General features: G+C 47.9%; 1 protein-coding gene across 6 annotated transcripts in view; it reads right to left on the reverse strand.

Moving 5' to 3' along the window:
* Window positions 1-3,434: 3,434 nt before the first annotated feature.
* FBXO34 (F-box protein 34) overlaps window positions 3,435-22,536 on the reverse strand; it is a 42,378-nt gene continuing 23,276 nt past the window's right edge. For 5 of the 6 annotated variants that reach the window (XM_051620677.1, XM_051620679.1, XM_051620682.1 and 2 more), the window contains exons 3-4: window positions 16,663-16,862; window positions 3,435-6,277 (exon numbers count right to left, since the gene is read on the reverse strand). In XM_051620677.1, the coding sequence (XP_051476637.1) occupies window positions 4,087-6,277; window positions 16,663-16,739 (2,268 nt within the window). In that variant the 5' untranslated portion in view covers window positions 16,740-16,862 and the 3' untranslated portion in view covers window positions 3,435-4,086. Of the gene's footprint in view, window positions 6,278-16,662; window positions 16,863-19,320; window positions 19,426-22,536 lie in introns of all 6 variants that reach the window. The other variant, XM_051620678.1, reaches the window with a different exon arrangement.

The raw sequence follows: 22,536 nt of genomic DNA on the forward strand, positions 1-22,536 counted from the left end.
GGTTTGTTTTGTACCATGCTGGGGCAGTACTCAAGCATCTCCAGCTTTCAGAGCCTCCCAGGGACCAGCCCTGCTACAGTGCAATCATACAGTGGGGTAATGAGCAACACCCAACCTGCAACACTGACATAAAATAACTGCAGCTCCAGGAGAGCAGGTAGAGCCCTGCAAAACACACACACACACGTTTGTACATGTAAACGGAGAGATCTCACGTGTCAGCCTGGCTTGGAGCTGCTCCTTGTTGGGGGGTGACATTGATTTCTGCAGGTGCTGAGCCTGAACTGCTGCTGCAGGCCAGGGCAGATGCTCCTCTTCACAAGGTCACTGCAGGACACGTGTGTCTTCGGAAGGAGGTCACTTTTGAAGTGGACTATTGTGTGTCTGAGCAATAGGGCTGGGAAAGGGCCATGTTTGTCATCAAAAAGCGAGCTCTGCCCTTGGGAGCTGGTGGCCTGGCAGACCCTGCTTTACTGGTTGCTGAACGAGGGAGGGGAGACAACCCACCCCACTGCACTGGTTTTTTTGGTGGCAGCTCCATGCTGGGGAGGACTGAGGCCCCACCATCCTGTCTGCTGTCAGGAGCAGCTTGGGGCTCCTGCAGGTCACTGCCTCGGTCACAGCAGAGTTGGTCACAGCCATGCCAGACACCAGGGGGCTGTGCCCACATGGTGCTTAAGTCACTGCTGTGCCAGCAGCAGGAGGGTCTGTCCTCTTCCCACCCTGGTTTGTGGCAGGAGAGCAGCCCCTGAGACCACCCCTACTCGGCCCACTACAGCCCAATGCAGAGTGAGAAAAGAAACAGCCCAGGGTGAGGCTGCAGCACCATTCTCACCTGGCAAGAAGTGGAGGTTGGATGTGCAGCTGTAAAATGGCAGGTTGAGGGGCTGGCACGGGGGCAAAAGGCTGCAGAAAGTGACCTGGGGCCAAGGCTGAGCTGCCAGAGCATCACAGAGCCTCCTTACAGGAATGCAGCAAACAGGAAAAGCTGCTGTAAAAACGGGCAGGATGGAGCAAGACCCAACCACAAGCCTCAGCCACGGGTGGGTTTTTTTCAGTGGTGTCCATGGCAGAAGACCCTCAGAGCTTGATGAAAACTGGAAGCTTACAAACAATGGAAATGTTGTTACCATTTCTTCACAGGGGTATCTGGAAAGTCAGTGCAGACACCCCAACCCCTTCCAGGCAGCAAAGTCAAGCACAGTCTTTAGTTCACAGTTCTTCTGAACACAATTTTCTAAATCCAACACTGGCCTTTTGTTGTGTTTGGGTTTGTTTTTTTTATTGCCTCTTAGAGGGGAAACAAAAAAAGTTAATCAGTCCTTGGGTTCTCCCCAAACTGGCCCTTAAGGAAACAGGAACAGGCACTTTCCTACTTCATAGGGGGATAAAAAAAATCAAGCTTGTAGGCAGCAGAGCAGGGCTGCTATATTGAGAACCAACCCCCTGCTGGATGCAAAAGGTTGTTCTGTGAAACAATTGCTCACAGCAACGCTGTGCACCAGGGAGAATTCCAGCAAGCAGGGTAATAATAAATGATGTATAAAACAGCCCACGTTCCTCAGGCAGCTCAGGGGGAGGGTGGCAAAGTGGGCAGGGTAGGGAGCAAAGTGTCCTCTCCCTATTGAACGGACCCAAGGAACAGAACAGCCCAAGGCTATTATTTTTATTCTCATTTTTTCCCCCTGTGCAACCAAAGTGACCAAAATCTCACACCCTGCTCGAAAAAAATATGACCTCACTGGCCCCTTATCTAGTTACAAAAGATTTTTCCTCTGCCTTTTCTATTTCAGCCTCGCAGGGACTTCCCTCCCCGGGGTCAGCCTGGGGCGGGTTATCTCAAGTTTTCCAGAGTGGTGGGTGGGGGGCAGGAAAGCAGCTTCTTCCCCCTCCTTCCTTAATTGAAAATGAAGCTGAAGGCCCCTGATGCTGATGGCTTTGGCAAGACAACAGCTCCTTCCAGAAAGCTGTTCTGTTGGGAGCTTCGGGTGACACCTGCGCCCCGCAAAGAGAATGAAGCCAGGAATTACAGAGGGATCCTGCTTTTCCTCTCCCTGCTCACAGCTGATTACAAGGCAGCCCCACCCTCCTGTTAGATTTCTGGTTTCATTCCTCCTGGTTGTCATCATGTCTGCTGCGGTGCAGAGACAGCCGAGCAGCAGGGAATGCCTGAGCCCCGGGCAGCAGGTAAAGCAGGGGCTGGGGAAACAAACCAGCAGCTTTTACATCTCCTGTGAGCAGCCTGAGCTTGCCCAGCCCACCCTTTGAAGGGCTCCGTTTTCTTTCTTTCACTGCTACTGGACAGAATAAAAGCATCTGCCTTCAAACCCTCTGACCTCATGCTCTAGAACAAGCAGAGTCTCTCCATGCCATCCCACTCCGGTTTTAGGGAGCCATGGGAGAAGCAGAGGGAGGGAGGAGGTTCAGCCTGGCCCCCCAAGCCAGAAGCTCTTCTCACCTGTCCACACCTTGCTTTGAAAGTTGAGAAACCAGGACTAGCCAGGGGCACAGCCACCCCATCCAGATGCTGCTCCTCGCCCTGTCCCAGGTGTTCTCTTGGGGGTTGCAGGGTACAGGAAAGCCATAGTGATCCCTGTGGGAAGTACCAGCTCTTCTTCCTCCAGGTCAGATTTTGTCGGCAATGATGCTTGCCAGGGTCTGTCCTTGTCCTGAGAAGGGGCAGGCAGAGGAGGGAGGCAGACCAGGCAGACACAGCTGCTGTGCCCTTGCTTGGCTCCCTCTGCCTGCAGCACAGCTGCTGCTCCACCTCCTCTGCTCCTGGGAACTGCTGGGCTGCCCAGGGCACATTCCCAGGCTTCCAAACCCTTCACCTTGAGGCAGCAAGCTGGGCACCAGGAGGGCTGTAACTGGAGTCAGGAACACTGCAGGAGAGGAATGTGTTAGAAGAAATCCTGGAACAGATGCCATGCTCAGCTCCCACCCAGAGCTCGAGGAACAGTTCATCTCGCTTCTGCCACCAACGTTCACAGCTCTTCTCTGGAAGCACCAACTCAGGAACAAGATGCCCAAGGCTGCAGCAGAGCAGGCAGAGCACTGCAAGGATTCCAGAAAAATCCCACCTACAGCAGAGGACGAAGCTCCCAGAACATCACCAAGCCAAGGCAACTCCACTTTCATCCTGCTGGCCCCATCCTGGGGAATCCAGTGCCCACCTGAGCTGCAGAGAAGCAGAGTCCTCATTTTTGCACATTTTACACACTTATCACCAGCTCTCCAGGCACCAGGAGCCTCTGTTGAGCCTCCACTGCTGATGGGAGGGAAAAGAAAACCTGGAACTTGTGACCATTACAGCAGGGACTTCTCCAAGTAAAACAGGTTTAGGTTTTGTTTGTTTGTTTCCTTTTTAGGAGGAGGACCAGTTTTCCACAGGAAGCACAAAGTCTGAACTACATCACAGTACCAAGTTTCTGCCACAGGTTTTACAGTACTTTTATTTGGGGGCAAGAGTTTTACAAGAGAAAATCAGGTAAGGCAGATCTAGAATGCACATTTCATTTAAGTAAAAAAAAAAAAAACCCAACCAGACAACACAGGTAAGGTAGACAAGAATTTTTTATATTCTGACTATACAATAATATTCTTTTCTTTTTATCCACTGCCACACTACTATAATGGATCTGGCCTAGTCTAATTTTAAGGTTGTCCAGTTAAGTTGACCGAAGACTCTTTCAACAAGTTGACCTTTACCTATTTAGAGTTTCTTCTCAGAAACATTCATATATTATACAGGATATACAGATTTTTGAAACAAGACACTTAAAAACACACACAACTATAGCTGCAACACTATCATAGCTGCATTGTAGTGATTACGTTGTTCAGCCAGCTGTAAGACTCTGTATATGTACAATTAGTTTTTATAGTGTTATTTACACAGATGGACTAAAAGCTCTTTGATCTAAAAGGTAAAGGCTCTTGTGTTTAAGGATGTGCAGTTTCATAGCCCTGTGGAAAAAAAAAACAACACACAACAACAAACCACAACAATTATATACACTGTAAACAGCACAAGGCATGAGAATCTCCTCCTACCCCAACCAATCCTGCAGGAAAAGTGGATGTGCACTAATATTCCTCTTCCACTTCAGCTCCAGCTCCTCTGGTTTTCTTGTGGATAGCACGGTTAAAGCTGTGGCAGGCAGGAACCCAATGATTGTCATGGAGACCTAACTTACAGCCCGGGATGCCCTTCTGAGACCGGTGACAGCACATCCAGTACCCAGGCCCGTAGGGTAAAGCTTGACAGTATGGCTTGGGATGCCACCGGCAGAGGGACACGTCCCCCTTCACATACTTCTTCTTGCACTGCTTGCAGGGGTCTTCTCTGTAGCGGGGATCACGGACCCAGCGGGAGTCTGCTGGCCTGATGTTGTAGTACTCAATGATGAACTTGAAGTAGTAGCAAGTGCATTTTAGGGCAACCAGACTCCTAGTAGGAAGCAACCCAAAGATTTTCACGATGATGTGGTGAGGCAGGAAGGCCATATACTGCTGAGGCTCCAAAAGCTGCTGGATTTTAAACCTGGTCTCCAGAAAGTCATGCGAGACCTGCCTTTTCAAGCAGGAAGCATCAAGTACTTGCAAAGCCCCCTCTGTGGGTGGCACAGGAAGGGCAGATGGCTCTGTAGGGACACGGGTTCCGACGCACGGTCTGTCAGATGCCAAAGCATCCTCATCCTCATTCTGAGCTGCTTCTCCTGGCTTTTCTTGGGTACTTTCCCGTAGCGCCTGTTGCTCGCGAGCGGCAGGCTGGTCAGCTTGGAGGAAAAACAGCCTCCCTGGGAGGGGGTCTTCACTAGAGCTGCAGTCAGAAAGCTTCTCTCTCCTGCATCCTCTCTCGGTCTTGGTGACGGATATACTGATGCACAGGGGCTCCTGCCTAGCAGGGTGCAGGCTCTGCCTTGGGAAAATCCCAGGCTCTTCCGACGTACAATCACCAGCAGCGTTCTTGCTCTGCAAGGGATCTGCTGGCAGCCTGGCAGCAGCCGGGCACCCCGAGAGCAGAGCCCTGGGAGGCTCCAGCTGCGCTTCCGAGTCGCTCCTGCCGGAGGTTATCGCCAACACCGCGTGAGCCAGCCCCGGGTTCGCGTTCCCCACCCCAGCATCCAGCCCGGAAGGAAAAGGATGCCGAGCACAGGCAGCACCATCCCACAGCTCAGCATCACCCAGAGGACCGCACCGCCCTCCGTATCCAGCCTCTGCTACCCCTGCCTCCTCCAAGCCACCATCCCCCAGAGCCTGGCCCCCCGAGGAGACCTTCCCCACCTCTCCCTCGGGCTGGGTGCCGTTCGCCAGGAGCACCCTCCCCACATTCCTGCGGAAGCTGTTGTTCCGTGAGAGGCTCCCGGCCTCCCGCTCGCTCTGGCGCCTCAAACACTCCGACTCCAGCTTGGCCACCATGTCCAGCACGCGCACGGGCTCGCTCTGCTGCTCGCCGCCACCACAAGGTCCCTTCTCCCCGTGCACCTCGCAGGCCCCGGCCGAGGAGAAGGGGTCGGAGACGGGGAGCAGAGCTCTGGGCTGAGCGCTCAGCCTGGTGGTAGAAGCAGCCGTGCAGGACTTTGCACAGTCCACCAGCAAGGCGCTCGCCCGCTGCTCCAGGAAGGCCACCATCTCGATCACCGAGAGGGACCGGCCCGGGAACACACCCTCCCCGTTGTCATTCCCAAAATGCACCGAACAGTGCTCGATGCCACAGGCAAAAGGCTCCGGCTGGGAGCACCTGGAGTTGGCCTCCCTCATTCTCTCCAGTTGAATTTTGGCTTTTTTAAGATCTACCGATTTTTTCCGGCGTTTCGCTGTTCGCCCGTCGATGTCCCACGTGCTCTTAATTTTCATGGAGCCCAGGCGGGTGTTGCTGCTGCACTGCTGGGCTGCGAAGAAGGCAATCTTCTCCTTGGTATTGCCAGGTTTCACTACAGCCCAGACATCCAGAGGCCCTTCCCCTTCTTCTCCCTGGTGGATCGTTGCAGACAGGGCGTTCTTCTTTTCCCTTGCACTTGGACCATCCGCTGGACCTTTCCCGTTCATATTGCACATAGTATTTGGATAAATAATCCCCAGAAGCTTTCGAGATGGAGTCAGGAGGGAGGGTTTTGGGAAAACGTTCAGTTTGGTGCAGTTGTTGGTGTATTTCTCTTCTTGTGCTGATCTCTGATGGCTCACAGGTGGGCCCCTCAGGGAATCCTGGCTTATTTCTGGAGATCGCTCCTTCTTCTGTAACTTGAGATATGGCTTTAAGTGCATACCAGAAACCCTAGAAAGACAGAAAGGGAAGAAGTTAAGAGCTGCAAAATATACCTGCCTGCAATTAGAGAAGGTGGCCCAGCGTAGGCACCAGCACTCTGCCTACTCCACATCCAGCAGCCCAAACCTCAGAGGGAACCACACAAGAAATGAAAAGAAGCACCCAAGGTTGCAACATCCAGCCCTGGAGAGCTTCTTGCGGTAGGATTATGATCGTAAGGATAGCAGAGCTCTTCCAGTTAGAGAAACCTGTTTCCAGGAAGTTACGAGGAGAAATCCTATCATTAAGCTCTGTCCCTGCAAACACAGCTACAGGTTCATTCTAGAGTTAGAGCCATCCTACTGTCCATGCATTTCTCAATCCAGCTGAAGGCACACGTGGGTCCAAGGATTTATCTTTAGATACCAGACACATAGATAGAAATGTATCTGTTCTTTTCAGTAGGTGAAGTGCAGTCAAAGCTGAAAAGGGAAAGTACCAGGTGTAATTATATCCCTCACAGATCCCAGCAGATTTCTCACCTCCTAATACCACTCAAAATGAAACCTACCCTGGGGAAGAAAAGAACAGTTTCCCACATCTCCATCAAAAATGGCAAGTCTGGTGTGCTTCCCCATCAGGGCCCTTAGGCTATACATCAGATGGCCCCCCAGAAACACCCCGAGAGAAGCATCATGTCCAGCTGAATAGGACCCCTTTCAAGGAGGTGTTTTTATGGTTGAGAATTTAACAGTGTGAAGCAGACACTTGGATGTGACTTGTACATATACCTGTACACACTGCCCAGGGAGGTGGTTGAGTCACCATCTCTGGATGGGTTTAAAAGTCGTCTAGATGTGGCACCTGGGGAGGTGGCTCAGTGCTGGACTTGGTAAAGTACGGTTACTGGTTGGACAGGATGATCTTAAAGGTCTTTTCCAACCAAAGTGATTCTGTGACAGTCCCAGGCACTCATTCTGTTACCTCCAACTCAAAGCTCAAAAAAGACAGCAGCCCAGGGCACTGCCACAGAGGATGCAGTTCCCAGGAGACTTCAGGCTCTTCTCCCAGGAGCATCACATAAGCATATTACAGAACCAACTACAGATGATGTTTCCACCGTAATCTTTGAATTCCTACATGCAAAGGCCTCCTTTTTGAGAGGGGGACAATCCCTGCTTGCTGGTTTCAGAACAGCAGGTTCAATGCCACATTTATCACGAGCTGATACAGACACACTCAGACACTGAACGTGTCTCCCTTGACAGCCACCACCACACCAGTTGCTCTGCAATTGTGTTTCTACCCTAAAAACAGCTTTTTATTTAAAAGCTCAAGCCACAACATCTATAAAGTCAAACAAATTTATACTTGTGACACCTGCAGTTTGCACACACGAGAGGTCTGGATCAGATGGACATCTGCAGAGTCCAGCTGGGCTGTCCCTGTCCTGCCACAGTGCCATCAGGACACACACCTACCTCGAGATGCCCCTTGTGGACACTAAACAGGGCACCCATGTGGTGGGCTCCCAAGAAGGAGGGAACCCAGAGCACCCACCCATCCAGCAGACCCACCTGAGCACTCAGGATGGCTGTAAGAAGGAAGCCATACCAGCAGATACTGACCAAAACCACACATGGACATGCTGTAACCTGGAGAACAGCTTGGGGACCTTGCACGTGGGATTAGCCAGGACTGAAGACCCTCGAGAGCGACCCATGGCAGAGCTGAGCCAGGGAGCACCAACGTTTTCCCCTGAGGTTCTGGTTCCTCCTTCTGGCTCTAGTGCTAAGAGGTGAGAGGATGGGTGACAAGTGTGGGGAGAGAGGTTTTGGAGAGGTACATCAGTGACAGGCTGAGTGGAGAACAGATTGAGAGCAGCCCTGAGGAGGACTTAGTGAGCTTCTCATCACCTAACACCCCCATGAGCTGGCATCATGTGCTGCAGCCTGGAAACCAACCCTGTCCTGGGCTTCATCACTAGCAGTGTGGCCAGCAGGGCCAGGGAGGGGACTGTATCCCCTGCAGGTCCAATTCTGGGGTCCCCAACACACGAAGGACATGGAGCTGTTGGAGTGTGTCCATAAGAAGCCGCAGAGATGATCCCAGGGCTGGAGCAGCTCTGCTCTGGAGACAGGCTGGGAGAGTTGGGGTGTTCAGCCTGGAGAAGAGAAGGCTCCAGGGAGACCTTAGAGCACCTTCCAGTGCCTGAAGGGGCTGCAGGAAAGCTGGGGAGGGGCTTTTGAGAAGGGCAGGGAGTGATAGGACAAGGGGGAATGGTTTCAAGCTGAAAGATGGGAGATTTAGAGTGGATATGTGGAAGGAACTCTTCATTGTGAGGGGAGACCCTGGCCCAGGTTGCCCAGAGAAGCTGTGACTGCCCCATTCCTGGAAGTGTTCAAGGCCAGGTTGGATGGGGCTTCGAGCAACCTGGTCTGGTGGGAGGTGTCCCTGCCTGTGGCAGGGGGTTCAGATCTAGATGATCTATAAGGTCCCTTCCAACCCAAACCAGTCTATGATTCTGTGATCAAGAAGCTTCATTCACCTTTCTTTGAGTGTGCATAAAACCTAGTGGACCTCTTTGCTTCTGTGCAGTGCTCTCCAGGCTTCCTTGCAAGTTCAAGTTCTCTGTCCTCCCAATTTTACAGGAAGATCATCACCTTGCGCTTGCAACTGCCAAAACCATCTGGGGAGAAACAACCATGTGGGGAGAAAGAGAGCTCCTGTTCCTGCAGATACACCCACCTAGTGCTGGGGTTAAGTTTCCCCCTGTGCCTCCTGCGTGCTAATTCCAGCTCTTGTTGGAACTGGGTCACCTCTCAGTTTAGTCTCCTCTGCAAAACGCAACTGAGCCTGTTTGCCTTCTCAACTGGATGCTAAAATCTAAAATAATCTGATAAAAATAGAACTTCAGGGTGCTGAAACAGATGAATAAGAGAGCATGGGAAATCAAGACTGCAACAGTTTGTGTCAGCCTCATTTTCCAGAGGGTCTGGTTGCAGGATCAGGGCATTGATGTGCTGAGGCCAAAGCCCAGCCCAGAAAAGCAGCAGGTGAAGCACTGCAGGAAGCTGCTGCAGAGAATGGTGCCTGCAGCCCTCCCTTCCCCATCCAGAAGGGCATTTTGGAGCTGTGCTTTCCAAGCTAAGAGGAAAAAGAAATGCTCTGATGGCTGCCCACCAGTGTACCCTGGGGAGAAGACATTAGTGGGAGGGTGGTGAGACCCTGGCCCAGGTTGCCCAGGGAAGCTGTGGCTGCCCCATCCCTGGCAGTGTTAAAGGGCAGGTTGGATGGGGCTTGGAGCAACCTGGGCTGGTGGGAGGTGTCCCTGGCCATGCAGGGGGGTTGGAACTACATGACCTTTAAGGTCCCTTCCAAGTCAAACCATCCTGTGATTCTATGACTCCAATTAAACACAGGACTTTGCTTGTTGAAATCTCACAAGCTGGGAGCAGAAGATCAAATTTACTTCATGATTCTTCATGCCAGGGTGTTTGAAAGATGAGCTGAAGGTATTTTTAAAAGGCTTTCTTCCAAGTAGTTTTCAGGAATCCAGCAGGACAATCAGTACAACACCCTTCATTAAGAGAAGCTGCAAACAAAGGTGAGATCAGGTATTATAGGAAGGAAAACAGGAGCAAACTGGTTACCTCAACATGCTCAGAGGACATGTTTAGCCAGCAAAGTTGGTTCAGCTGCTCCCTGCTATTTCTGGTCTGTGGAGAAAGACAAAGGGTAGAGTTCTGCCTCACCTATTACTGATTTCTCCTTTAAGGTTTTATTTCCTCCTGTGTTTCAGTTAGTCTCTGGCTCGGCCAACAATACCATTTAAGGTTGAAAAGTTCTAATTTACATAACAAAATTATGCCTTAGTCAGAACTTTTTACTGCCAGAGTAATTGCCTCATTTGAATTCAGCATTCAGTTCATTGCACTGTTTTAATGGATTCAGATTTAAAGAAAACCTTCAGTTAATAACTTCAGACAGCTCGAAAGGAGCCCTGCTAACTCCACCTGACCAGCTGAATCACAGGGCCACCCTCACCTCCCCGTTTTTGGGCAGTGGGGAGAAGAATTTCCATTTTAAAAGGGATGTTTGTAATGGATCTTCCCTAAAATGGAGTAAAACAAAAACAGCCCCCACACCATTTTGCTGTGAACATTAAGAAATAAAAACTCTTAGGCAAATTCAGCTTCTTCCCTGCACATCAGCAGCACATATCATTTCCAGCTCCTAGAACTGGAACAAAGCTTCCCAGCAGAAATTGCTTTGAAGATGAACCAGAGCCCAGTCCCCACCCACAGACTACCTTATTTCTGCAACACTTCAGTGCTGGCAAGCAGAGAATCATGGCAGCTGCAGGTAAGTTTTAAAATATTTAAGAACACCAAAAATAGCTGTTAAAAGGTGAAGTCACTGACAATTCCCTTTGATACTTAATTCCAGAGTAATTCTGTTTGCTTTCCTCCACCCTCTGAGTTACCAAGCTTCTAACTTTATCTTTAGAGACAACAACTCTTCAGAAGTTAAGGGAGGAAGCATGAAAGGTTTTCAATCCCAAACGTGTGGTTTTGAACTGCTGATAAATCTGCCAAGAATCATCAGCACCAAAACAACCAGCAGTGCTGCCTTAAAACTGTTATTCCAGCCTTAACCTGCTGAAATAAAAGGGCCAGTTTTTCTATTTCTAATCAGCCATGTCTGAAAACCAGAATAGTTACACTTCTGGAATGACACTGCTGTTTTTACAAGTCATAACTACAGCTTGTTTCCACTACAGCTTTACCCAGTTAGTTACTATGTGGGATTGATATTTGGATTGATATAGAAATCTATGCCTTTATAGATGCACAGACACACACACACAGACTCACACCCCCTCCTGTCCCTGCTGAAGGGAAGCCCCACGTGCTGCTGTGCCAAGCTGGCCAGAATCTTCACAGAAACACAGAATGTTCAGGGTTAGATGATCTCCAGAGGTCCCTTCCAAGTCCAACCCCCCCTGCTAGACCAGGATCCCCTAGAACAGATCACACAGGAACACAGCCAGGTGGGTTTGGAATATCTCCAGGGATGGAGACTCCACAGCCTCCCTGGGCAGCCTGTCCCAGGGCTCTGTTACCCTCAGAGTGAAGGAGTGTTTCTTATGTACTCATTGCCCCTTGTCCTGTCACTGGACACCACTGAGAAGGGTCTGGGCCCACCCTCCTGACACCTCCTGTAGATACTGATCAGCACTGATGAGACCCCCCCTCAGCCTCCTTTTCTCTAAGCTAAACAGCCCCAGCTCTCTCAGCCTTTCCTCATATGGTAGGTGCTTTCTGCATCACTCTGCATTTGAACAACCTTCTAAATCACTGCAGCCTAACAGTAACATATTTATGTTAGTGGAAGCTCCAAAGCTGGAGGAAAAACTGGTAGAAAAGGCTTCGTTTTAACACCACCTTTCTAGGGTCCAGAGCGTCTACACACCCTCTGCTGCATCTGGGTCAGGGACTCTCATGATGTTCTGTGAAGCCAAAAGATTTCCTCTGGCCAGCATGAGCAACAAGAAGTAGTGTGATCTGCTCAGACAGCACATTCACACTGCAAGTTTTCTGCACAAAGCACCAGAAGGTTTTACTCAGGCGAAAATTTCAATCAAAACCCCAAAGTTTCCTGTGGATTTCTTTTTGTAAACACTTAACTCCAGTCAACAAAAGTTCCTAGCATTGCTGACTGCACATGCAGTGCCAACTACAACTCTGAAAAAAAAAAACCCTCAGGACACACTAACACAAGGCAGAAGCCAAAAAAAAAAAAAAGGGGGGGGGGGAGGAAGAAAAAAAGCTAACAATAAAAACCCACACCAAGCATAACCTCTGGCAAGGCATTCCTCTTCCCTGGCATCCCATTTCCCTGTCTATAAAGCCTAGCTCCTCTGTAAAGGACCCAATTATGAAGGACTAAGTACTGGATGCAAGTTTAACTATGGTCAACCACTTGTTATTTCTGGAAGGACTTGGTGGATCCTCCAGGCTCCATCTCCACTGCCATTTCCATCCCCTCTGCACTGGCGGGGCAAGGCGAAGCAGACAAGCAGCTGCTTCAAAAGCATTCCATGGATTCTGCTGGGGAGGGAAAGTCCCAGCTGAGCAGCCAGGATGGACGATGCTCTGCTACTCACTGGAGCTTGTTCTGGCACGTGGCAAGTGTCCAAGCTCAGGGAAAGGCGGGTCGGGAAGCACAATGCTCCAGACCAGGAGTGGGTTTGACTTCAGCAGCTGCAGAGGCATCAGATTTCCAGACAACCCACTCCCTTGCAGCAGTAACTTCGTATCAAAGCAACTGCTTCTGACTCATCTCCTAACACCAGCAGAACTGCCTCTCCTATCAATCAGAGTGAGGATTATCACGGGCTTGGAGGGTAAACACAGGGTATTGGGTTCTTGACTTGAGTAACCAGCCTGGGTTCAGGAAGCAGGAGCAAGCTGAACACGCGGGGCAGAGCTGGACCACAAGAGCTGAGGAGCTAAATGCAAAGTAGGCACCTCACACTTAACTGTAGATCCCCCACCACTTATTCACCCACATCAGATGTTCAAAGAACCCGACTTTGCAGGGGACAACACCCAAACAGAGCTGAGCACAGGAGCGGTCGTAAAATCCATCATGCAGAAACTCCACCATCTGCAGCCAGCAGGAGCTCTGGGTGGCAGGTTGCACATCCAAGCCCCACACGCACAAACTACTCCAGTTTGAGGGCCCCCACCCATTAATAAGTTTTGAGCACCTCTTAAAAGCCACCAGACACACACACACACGCCCTTCCGCAGAACGCGGACCAGCCCCAGCAACTTTCCAAACGTTGCGGAGGAAGCGGCGATGTGCCCGTTGCTCCACCAGCTTTTTGTGTAAAACCACCGACCATGAAATGAGTGACGCAGGAGCAATTCTTGGTTGAGCCTGAGGAAGCTCAAACCCGTGCTCCCTGCCTCCCAGCCACACGCTACAGATGACACAGGGATGACACAAAGCAGAGAACAAAATCAACCGAAATCCAGGCTCAGAGAGCGGTGTAGTCCTATAAGCTTTTGAAGACTATCTAGTCTTTTATGTAACTTAAACAGCTGACCAGCCCCTGGGGGAGCTGAAAGTGAATGATGATCAGAAGTCCCTTCCAACCTAAATGATACTATAGTTGTATTCAGTATGATAGTTTCCAATATACTTAACTTTCCTCAACATACGCTCATAAAAGGCTTTTCTGGGGAAGTGGGGATCTGCCTGCCACCTACAAACAGGTTTAGGAAGACAGACACTTGAATCCTGCCCCTAGATTCCAGGTAACAGTTAAAGGTAGTAGGGACTATATTGTTAATAATGCCCTTTTTAGGCAGGTCAGATGGGGCTCTGAGCAACTTGATCTAGTGGGACGTGTCCCTGCCAATGCAGAGGAGGTTGGATCTAGACAATGTTGAAGGTCCCTTCCAACCCAAACCATTCTATGATGGTGTTAAAAGGTTAAGCTGCTCCCAAAACATGTAGCTCCAAGATGATGGGATAGCAGGAATGCTTGTGGTAGAACAGGCTAAGATGAGAAGGAATCACACCAGTCATTTGGGAGAAGGACAGCAAGAAAAAAAAAATAAGTGGTGGTTTTACAGGATTTCTGCCAAGACCTGCTCAGAACACCACAGATACAGACATAGTGAGATGATTCCTCCTAGAAAGGTTTTCTCTTCTTTGATTTAACTTATTTTTATTTATTTATTAACTGTACAAGGACTAAGATCCTTCTGGATTTCACAGTGCAAGGAATTTCTTCCAACAGTTAACGAACCAACGCAAAGTGATGCCATTTAGTCTTCCCTTTTGTGCAGACATAATGAGAACACATGAAAGATTACAGAAATTAACCTTGGACCACAACATCGTTAAGAGACTCAAGAGTAAGCAGAGGTGGATCTGAAGGCAAGTCAACAGGTTGCTCTTTTGAAACTCAAGACTGAAAGGAACTGGTTCATGAAGTCAGCTTTGCTGCAGACAGCACATGCCAGCAGTTATCCTCCAGGAGTCAAAAGGTGTTTTCACTAACAAGAACACAACCCAAAGAAGAACAGAAGAAACCCCAACACGTTCCTTCTTTGGGAAGGACACAAGAAGCAGACAGAGGTTTCAAGTCGCATCACTTGAAAAGTTGTATCTTAGAGGCCAAAAAGTGTAGGAATAAATGTGGGAACCGGTGCAGTATTGAGTTCCCACAAAGTTACTTAAAAACAAAGCAGTTAAAAGTTCTTCAGTTTGTGAGAAAAAACAGGGAGAGAATCAGGGCTGCAAGCAAGGTCAGGGCAGAGATTAAGAGTACTCTAGGTACAGCACAAAACACTAAATTTGACTTTGCAGCATTTTTAAGGAGGGGTGATAAGGGTGATCACGAGGGCACAAGTACAGGGGTTCATCTGAACAAGAACATTGGCAGAGGGAGGATTAAAAAGCTTCACAGAAGTCCTGAGGAGTGGCTCATCTCAGTTTTAGAATCCAAAATAGATAGGTTTAGAAATTGCAGGCCAAGAAGCGAGATTTATAAACCTCTTGAAAGGCAACAATATGAGTTAATAAAACATGTGGCACATTAGAGGTGGCACTGCAGGGGAGAAAGGGAGGAAAACTGCAGTCTCTCCAGGGATGGCAGCCTGACTTCAATATAAAGGTGCTTTGCAAGCAAAGAGGATTAAAGTGACACAAAGAAAAAGGGGAAAGAGGGAATAGTTCAATATGCCAGAATAACCTGAAGGTTCTCCAAAAAAAAACCAGTAGTGATCTTTTTAGAGAAATGTACTCTGTCTTACTCACATGGACTTCAGAAGGCACACGTAGATTTACTAGTTAAGACAGATTGGCAGAGGAATAGGAACACTGACAAAGGAACTGGTTTAGCAGCAGACAGCCCCAGGTGATGCTGAAGAAGAGAATGCCAGCCTGGAAACCAAAGACATGCCTCCAAGAATCAGCCTTAAGAACACTCTGATTTTGTTAGGAATGACCTCAGTACAAATCCTACAGTTGCACCCACAGAAAGGAAAGGCATTACCAGCACAGCAGAGGCACAAAGAGTCACAGAAACAGAGGAGAGTCTTGAAGTTCAGATGGTGATGCACCAGAAAGGTAAACACCAAGAGGTTTTGGAGTTAACTAAGAAAGGTGCACTGGCCACTACAGACACATCTATGAGACAAAGGCAAGTAGAGGTGATTTAAGTGATATATTCAAGGCAGCAGTGAAAAGCTCTCCTGCCAGATCTGCTCTGAGAGCAGCATATGCTTTTTGCCATGACTCAGAGAAGATTCATCCAGACTGAGAACGATGATGACAGTCATTATTCAAGAAGCTACTGCTTGGGTCATTTAGCACAGCAAAACCACAGGCAAGGGTATACAACCACATTTTAAGGAATACAGCAGAAGAGGTAAACCACAGAAAATAAGAAGCAGTCCTTACACACACAAAAAAAAAAAGGAACACAAGCTCAAACGATTAAGTTGGCATGAATGTGCAGCCTGGGAATCAAAAGAAGGTTCCTAATTGCACAGATAGATCTGTCATCTTCAATAATGGCTTAATCTACAGGAGGAGAGAAGAAAATGAAGTATTTTCCAGCACTAACTTAGGAAGACAGTAACACAGCAAGTATATGCTGTCTACACAACCACAAAGACCAAAGGTTAAAGTTTGATTTAAATCCACGCAGCTTTGGGAAACCAGAAAGCTGGCTCTCTTGCTCCAGTCTGAGGAAGTTTAAGTGTCTTGGTTTCAATAACAGAAAAAGATACATATATTTTCAAGTAGCTTGAACTCAAACTGACATATTCTTGCATTTGCATAAGGACAAGTTGTTCTGTGCAGTGTTCCTATAAGGAGACACAGTGAGAGGCGTTCACTTAATTGTCACATAAGCACAAGTGTTTGAAATCAATCGTGCATTTCTTCTTAATAAGAGACACAAGAGTGTGACCAATAACAAATCTGAGCTTAAACTAATCTAATTACTTACTCCATAGCAAGACAAACCACAACGATTGCCAGTATTTCCACTTGCTTTAAGTTGACTGCATGTTTTAAAGCCTACTCTGACAAGTCAGTCTCCAATTAAGTTTTACTTCAAAGCCATGTTCCCAAATTAATGTACAGCTGTTGCTAAAAAAACCCAAAATATCTCCCAGTTTAGTACCAGCTGTAGTTGTCATTATCAAATAAAAATGTCAAAGAACATTTCTGCCCTGAAGCCATTACAACATTTCACTTCATCACCATCTGAAAGCAAGAACTCAGATCAAATATTTGAGCGACAGGCAAGACAATAGGAAAATAAGGGGAAGGTTCAGTCAGTGCTAAATACTTAACTACAGGCAGAGCAGCCAGTCTGTTCATACCGTTTGACTTGATGGAAGGTGGAGGATGTGGAATTCAGTGGTTCCCTGTGGAGGCCAGCTCTGCAGGAACTCTTCATGGTAACTGCCTCTCCAGCTAAGGCACGCCGTCACAGCCAGTCCATCCTGGGTTACAAACAAAGCTGCCCCATCAGCTCTCCTGGCCCCACACAGAGCTTCACCATGTCTCTGCCACCTAGAAACTGAACAAACAGGAGGTACATAAGATGATCATGTTCAAGCACAGCAGCAATTGAACCCCAGGTGATCAGGACAAGGACTCTTCCCCAAGAGAAAATAAATATACACACACATATATGCATACATATACATATATAGAAGATTATATATAAAAATATAAAAGAATTTAACATCATCATGCCATTAACTGCACCTATGCTTCTGAACACCATTCAAATACAAATTCACTCTCCTCACAACAGCCTGTCTAGACATAAAATGCTTCTTCACCTTATATTTGACTGCAGCACTACCTTGGCACCTCTGGTGGAACAAGCTGTCCTCCGAGCTCCGTGCAAACAGGACGCACAAGATCCTTCTGCTCGTTAGCACCACATCAAGCACATCAAGCTTTGGAGGGAAATGGCTGCTAGCAGTAAGATTTGACCCTGCCAGGAGTTACGTTAGCTTTCTAATCAAAATAACGTGGTGGATTTCATACAGGACAAAAAACAAGCCACCCTGCAGCCTCCGAGCCTCGTGAAAACCGCCCCGTCTTTGCATCACGCACAGATAAGGCAGCAGATTTCACCAAAACAAAAGTGTTCAGCAATATCTCCCACTCGAGCTAGGTTGCTGCCTTGTCCTTGGAGTGGGCAGTTACCACTTTAATGTTGCTTTGACAGTGGAAGAACAACCACCTCTGAGTTGGAACAAAAAAGGAAAAAGTGACACAGCAAAAGAGCCCTGGAAAAACTCAAATACTCAAGCCTGAGCTGCCAGAAGATTGTTTTGAGGATTATCTGCTCTCTCTCCAGAGGACCATGCACAAGGATGCCATATAAAGGAACACCATTTGAAGATACTACCCATGGAGCTGTGTCCCCAGGGGATTGGTGATGGAGTGTAGCAGGTTGCCCTCTCCTTCCCAGCAGCTCTGCCTGCTGCCCTGTTCCTACAGCAGCATTTCCACAGCACAGCCTGGCAGAGGCACTCCTGGAGGTTTGTCCTTACTGGCAAAAGAGCTCTGGCAGAGACAGAGCCTCTCACATCACCCCTTTCACAAAACCTGCCAGGGAAATAACTCCCACGCAGAGGAGCACCTACCTATGCATGGCTCAGTGAATCAGTGCCTGATCAGCGTGGTTTACAACTCAGTGCTGCCACTGAACACTCCTGGCCTGGAAAGTCTGCTCTACCTGGGTAGCCACACTTGCCAAGAAAGTGGTGAGGGATGACTTCACAGGCAGAGCAAACAGAAGCTGGTTTAGATCCATCTGACTTGATGTCTGCTGTCGAAATTTCATGATTCCTCTGGTGATGGTGAGTGAGAGGTTAATCACTTGCCTACCTCTGAGTAAGCAGGAGCCTAAACCAATACATAAAATACTATATAAACACATTCCAGTCTTCGTGCAGAAATCTCTGCTGAGCTCTACACAAGGCAATGAAACCTGTCAGATTGAGAAGATGGAGGCATTGCACTGGCAGAGCAGGAGGATGAGGATATGCCCTCCAGTCCATGAATTCCCAAAGACAAGGAGTTAGGCTGCTGTGGTTACCAGCAGCAGGAAATCAAAGCTTTGTAATTAAACACCATTTTCATTAGGCTGCCCAAAGCCTACAAGGACCTACCTGCAACAGTGAAACCTAGGAACAAAAATCAGCCATTTCTGATGTTTTGTAGGCTGTAAAATATATATTCACAAACTGTAATTCACAGAGGAAACAAGTACACACATAGTGCTTCATGAAAATAAAAAGTTAAACACAAAATCATTACTTTCCCATGAAGCACCAGTAAGAGGCACTGAAATTCTGACTTTTATCCAAGCTTTTGTCTGGCTTTCCTGACACTAGCATTTCAGACTCAGCAGGAACTGTATCACAGAAACATGATGATATCCACACCCAAATAAATTCAACCATACCATTTCTAGAATGCCAGTCACTTTTTCAATTGCTAAAACTCTCTCCATGTATTCCTGGTGAGGAATACCAAATGTTTTATCCTAGTCCTGCTCCTTCACAGATCAATTGAGAAGGAAATTATAAAAAGCCAGACAACAAATTGAAACCAAAAGGTAACTTGTTTGCAGTCAAGAGCTTGAGAAGCAAAACCTTTAAGTGAAGTGGTTCATGCTGGGGGCAGCTACAACCCCAGTCCAAGCACTGTATGGATGTCACACATTTAAGAAGGGACTAGCACCTATTAGGGGAAAGCCAAAGCTGACAAAACAGACTCAGACTAGTTCAGATGGGCAGTGTAGCCCAGATCCAAACACAGCTCCATACAAAGCAGGCTTTTTCCCCTCCTCTAGCTGCTGGGCTATAGAAAATAGCTGAAATAGGCTATTAATGCCAGCGAGCTACTGACAAATTCCTACTGTGTTAGTAGTAAAAAGCTGTGCTTGTGAATTAAAAAAAAAAAGGGGGGGGGGGGGGGGGGGAATCAGCATCCAAGCTAGCACAGATACTTACTGCCTTTTAACTACCACAGTGTGGTTTTTTACCAAGGCTGATCCTTATCAGTAGGTGCTTCAGCTGATTTGTTAGTTTTGCAGAGAGTTGGGTACAGCCCGAAAACTGAAATGCAGATACACAAGGAAAGAAAACAGAAGAGGAAGTTAAAAACCTAATCTTGCTGTTCTCCCTTTCTGAAACACCCCCAAACATATGCCTTTATGCATTAGATGTGGGAAGGACTCAGATTTTGGCAGCAGCAAGCATCACGTCCTCTCACCAAAGGACAGCAATTCACTGAATGGTCCCACAAAACTCATTTTATCACCAGTTTTGAGCTCTGCTGCAGCTCAGGAAAACAAATGTGTTAACTCCAGCAGTGCGGATGAGGGGGGGGTCAAGGTCTCTTCATCTGTGCAGGAATACACTCCAGCTTTTGGTATTTTGACAGCTAAAGCTTTACTGCAAAAGCAAGCGTGTTTTAAACAGTAGCAACAGTCACTGATAAGCAAAGGAGTCCAAAGGATGAGCAGATCCTTTTGGGAAATTTGCTTTCTAGGAAAGAGGCTGTGACCTTGGGACTGGTCCTGAGCAGCAATCATGTTGTTGAAGCAATTTTGGCAAGCCCTGACCCCATGCAGGGCTGGCTGCAGGATGCTCAGCAGGGCTGTGGCACTGAATCAGCTGGGCCAAGAGCACCTGCACACTGGGGATGAGAGGAAAGCTACAGCAAGTATTGCAGAGGGGACCTCAGAGGAGTTAATGCCAAAAACCAGGCATTATGAAGGATAGGTAAACTTCTAAAAATATAACAATGCCAGTGCTGAGGCCTTAAAATAGGTATCTCCACATGAGTATTTGTGGCTTTCTTGCAAGAACAGAGCTGCATGTCCACTCCACCCCTCCTCAGCTGAAGTTTAGGTTGTTACACCACACTTGTCTCTAAAACCATATTCCACCAGACCTGCAATTCTGCCATTTCCCAGCCTGAGCAGCCCTGCAGCCTTCCCCAAACACCCCCTTGGGACACCTATAGCTGCACCAGACTCTCCAGAGCAAGAGGCTTTCACAGACATCTTTCCCTAGAGCCAACATTCACATTCCAGCAATCCACAGCAGCTCCCAGGCTAGGTCAGACAGCAAGATGCTACCCCAAGTCCTCATATGCAGCCTCTCAGACACCTATAGGGACACCACTTTTTCTTTTTAGCAGTTCTTCATGTAATATCTATCTATTTTAAACACCTTAAAAGAACTACCTTTTAACACTAAGTTCACCTGCTGGGTTTTCCTTCTTTATTTAATAGAACAGTCTTAGGCAAAATAAAGAGTAAAATAAAAACCAAATTCTAAACCTACCTTACAAAGAGTTTTAGAGGGATCTCACATTTGTGTTCCCATTCACCTGCAGCTGGCAGCAAACTCTCAGATGAAACTACTTTACTAAAGACAGTGTATCCAACTTACGAGCATTAAGAGATGCAAAGATTAATACCTCCAATCCGATGAGATTCTCTGAATCCTGCTGAGCTGCAGATTGGCCTTTTCACCTCCAGGAGCCACCACAGACACAGCCTGCCTGACGAAACCTCGTGCTCAGCTTCCTCTGGTTGATGGTCAAAAGGTGTAACATAGATCTGATGTTACCTAATCTAGCCACAGGGGCTCCAGATTGAATAAATGGACTGAGCTTTCTATGTCTCCTTACACACCAAAACCTGCTGCTGCCACCTCTTCTAGGCACCAGGAATCAGGGCTGGCTAAGCAGCAGGACCTTGTTACCACGGCCCTGGGCTCACTTCCCCACCAAATTGTGAGCCAAGATGAAGCCAATTCTCCTTTTTACTGATTTTTTTTTTTATTCAGTGAGCTTTCTTTTAACTAGCAACATTCTGCTCTAGCTAGGCTGATAAGACATTGGAATGTTTTTCTAACTGCTGGGGCTTCCAGGTCGCACCTTCACTCTGCCGGCTCAGACACTACGGGGAGATCTATGACCCCCCCTTAGGAGGCTGAGTTAGACAGACAGCAAAACTGGCCAGAGATATTCCATTCCATAGATCTACATAAGCTCAGAGGAAGGTCAGAGATCACAGAAGACAACTTCCTTCTTTCTTCTTCCCTTCTCTCCCGTCCATGGCCGGCGTCCGGGGAGGACTCTGTCCATCCAGCACCCTCAGCCCCCAGGCTTGAGCTCTCCTGACCCTCATCACTCTGTGCTCTCTCCAGCAGCTCCAAGACTTTTCAGGACTATTCACAGCTCAGGAGATGCTGTGGGAGTTGCTGGGGGTGGGGGTAGGCAACAGGGGTGTTGCATATACTTGAACATATCTGTATATAATTGTATATATTTTCTTATATCATTAGTGTTGAATTAAAGCTGTGTGGTTTAGTTTTCAATCCAGCCAAGTCTCTCTCTTTTTCTCTCTCTCCTTCCCTACCTGGGTGGGAGGTGGAGGGGATCAAGAGCATTGTTGTCGAACCTGAGTCAAACGGTGACACTCCAGCCCTTCCCAAAGCTCCACCGAGCTCCCAACCCTACTCTCTACCCTGGATAACACCAGACAGAGCAGTTACTTAACTGAAATCTGAAAATTCCACATAAATTTAACCTTGGGCATCCACATCAGGAGGGAGAATGTGGATGCTCCAAAACAGTGAAGTTCCACAGCCATTTCAATCACTGCAATTCCTGCCGTGCTGGGTTCTCATCCCTCTCTTCCTCCCAATTTTTCCCCTGTATCAGAACTGGTTCCCATCCGATTTCTTACCTGAAGCAGCTCAAGGAACTGAACTGGGAGAACATTAACTCAGAATAGGTCAGCTCCCTGAACCCACTTACCCCTAGACCTGGCAGGCACCAGCTGGACCCAGTGGTCTTGAATCCACACCCTGAATTGTGCCAGGAAAGGTGTCTGCCACAAAGTGGTTTTCAGCTTCTTTCAAGTCAGTGGAAAGGAACATTTTCAAATGCACAGTGTGCAAAATAAAGTATGTTCCATCAAACAGCACCAGTTGCTGTACCCATAAGCATACAGAACACCTATTCTAACCAAGCACTACAGGGAGGACTTGACTTCCTTCCAAGATCACATCAATGAAGGAGGAAAGGTTTCAGATTTGTAGCTGTCATGACTTCTCTCCTCTAGGTGTGGTTAGCATTGGAAGGACTAAGTTCTCTGCTCTCCCCTCAAAAGAGAAAAGGAAACTATAAGCTCTGCTGCACCTTGTTAA

This window comes from Apus apus, chromosome 5, assembly GCF_020740795.1.
Source record: "Apus apus isolate bApuApu2 chromosome 5, bApuApu2.pri.cur, whole genome shotgun sequence".
Classification (NCBI taxonomy): Eukaryota; Metazoa; Chordata; class Aves; order Apodiformes; family Apodidae; genus Apus; species Apus apus.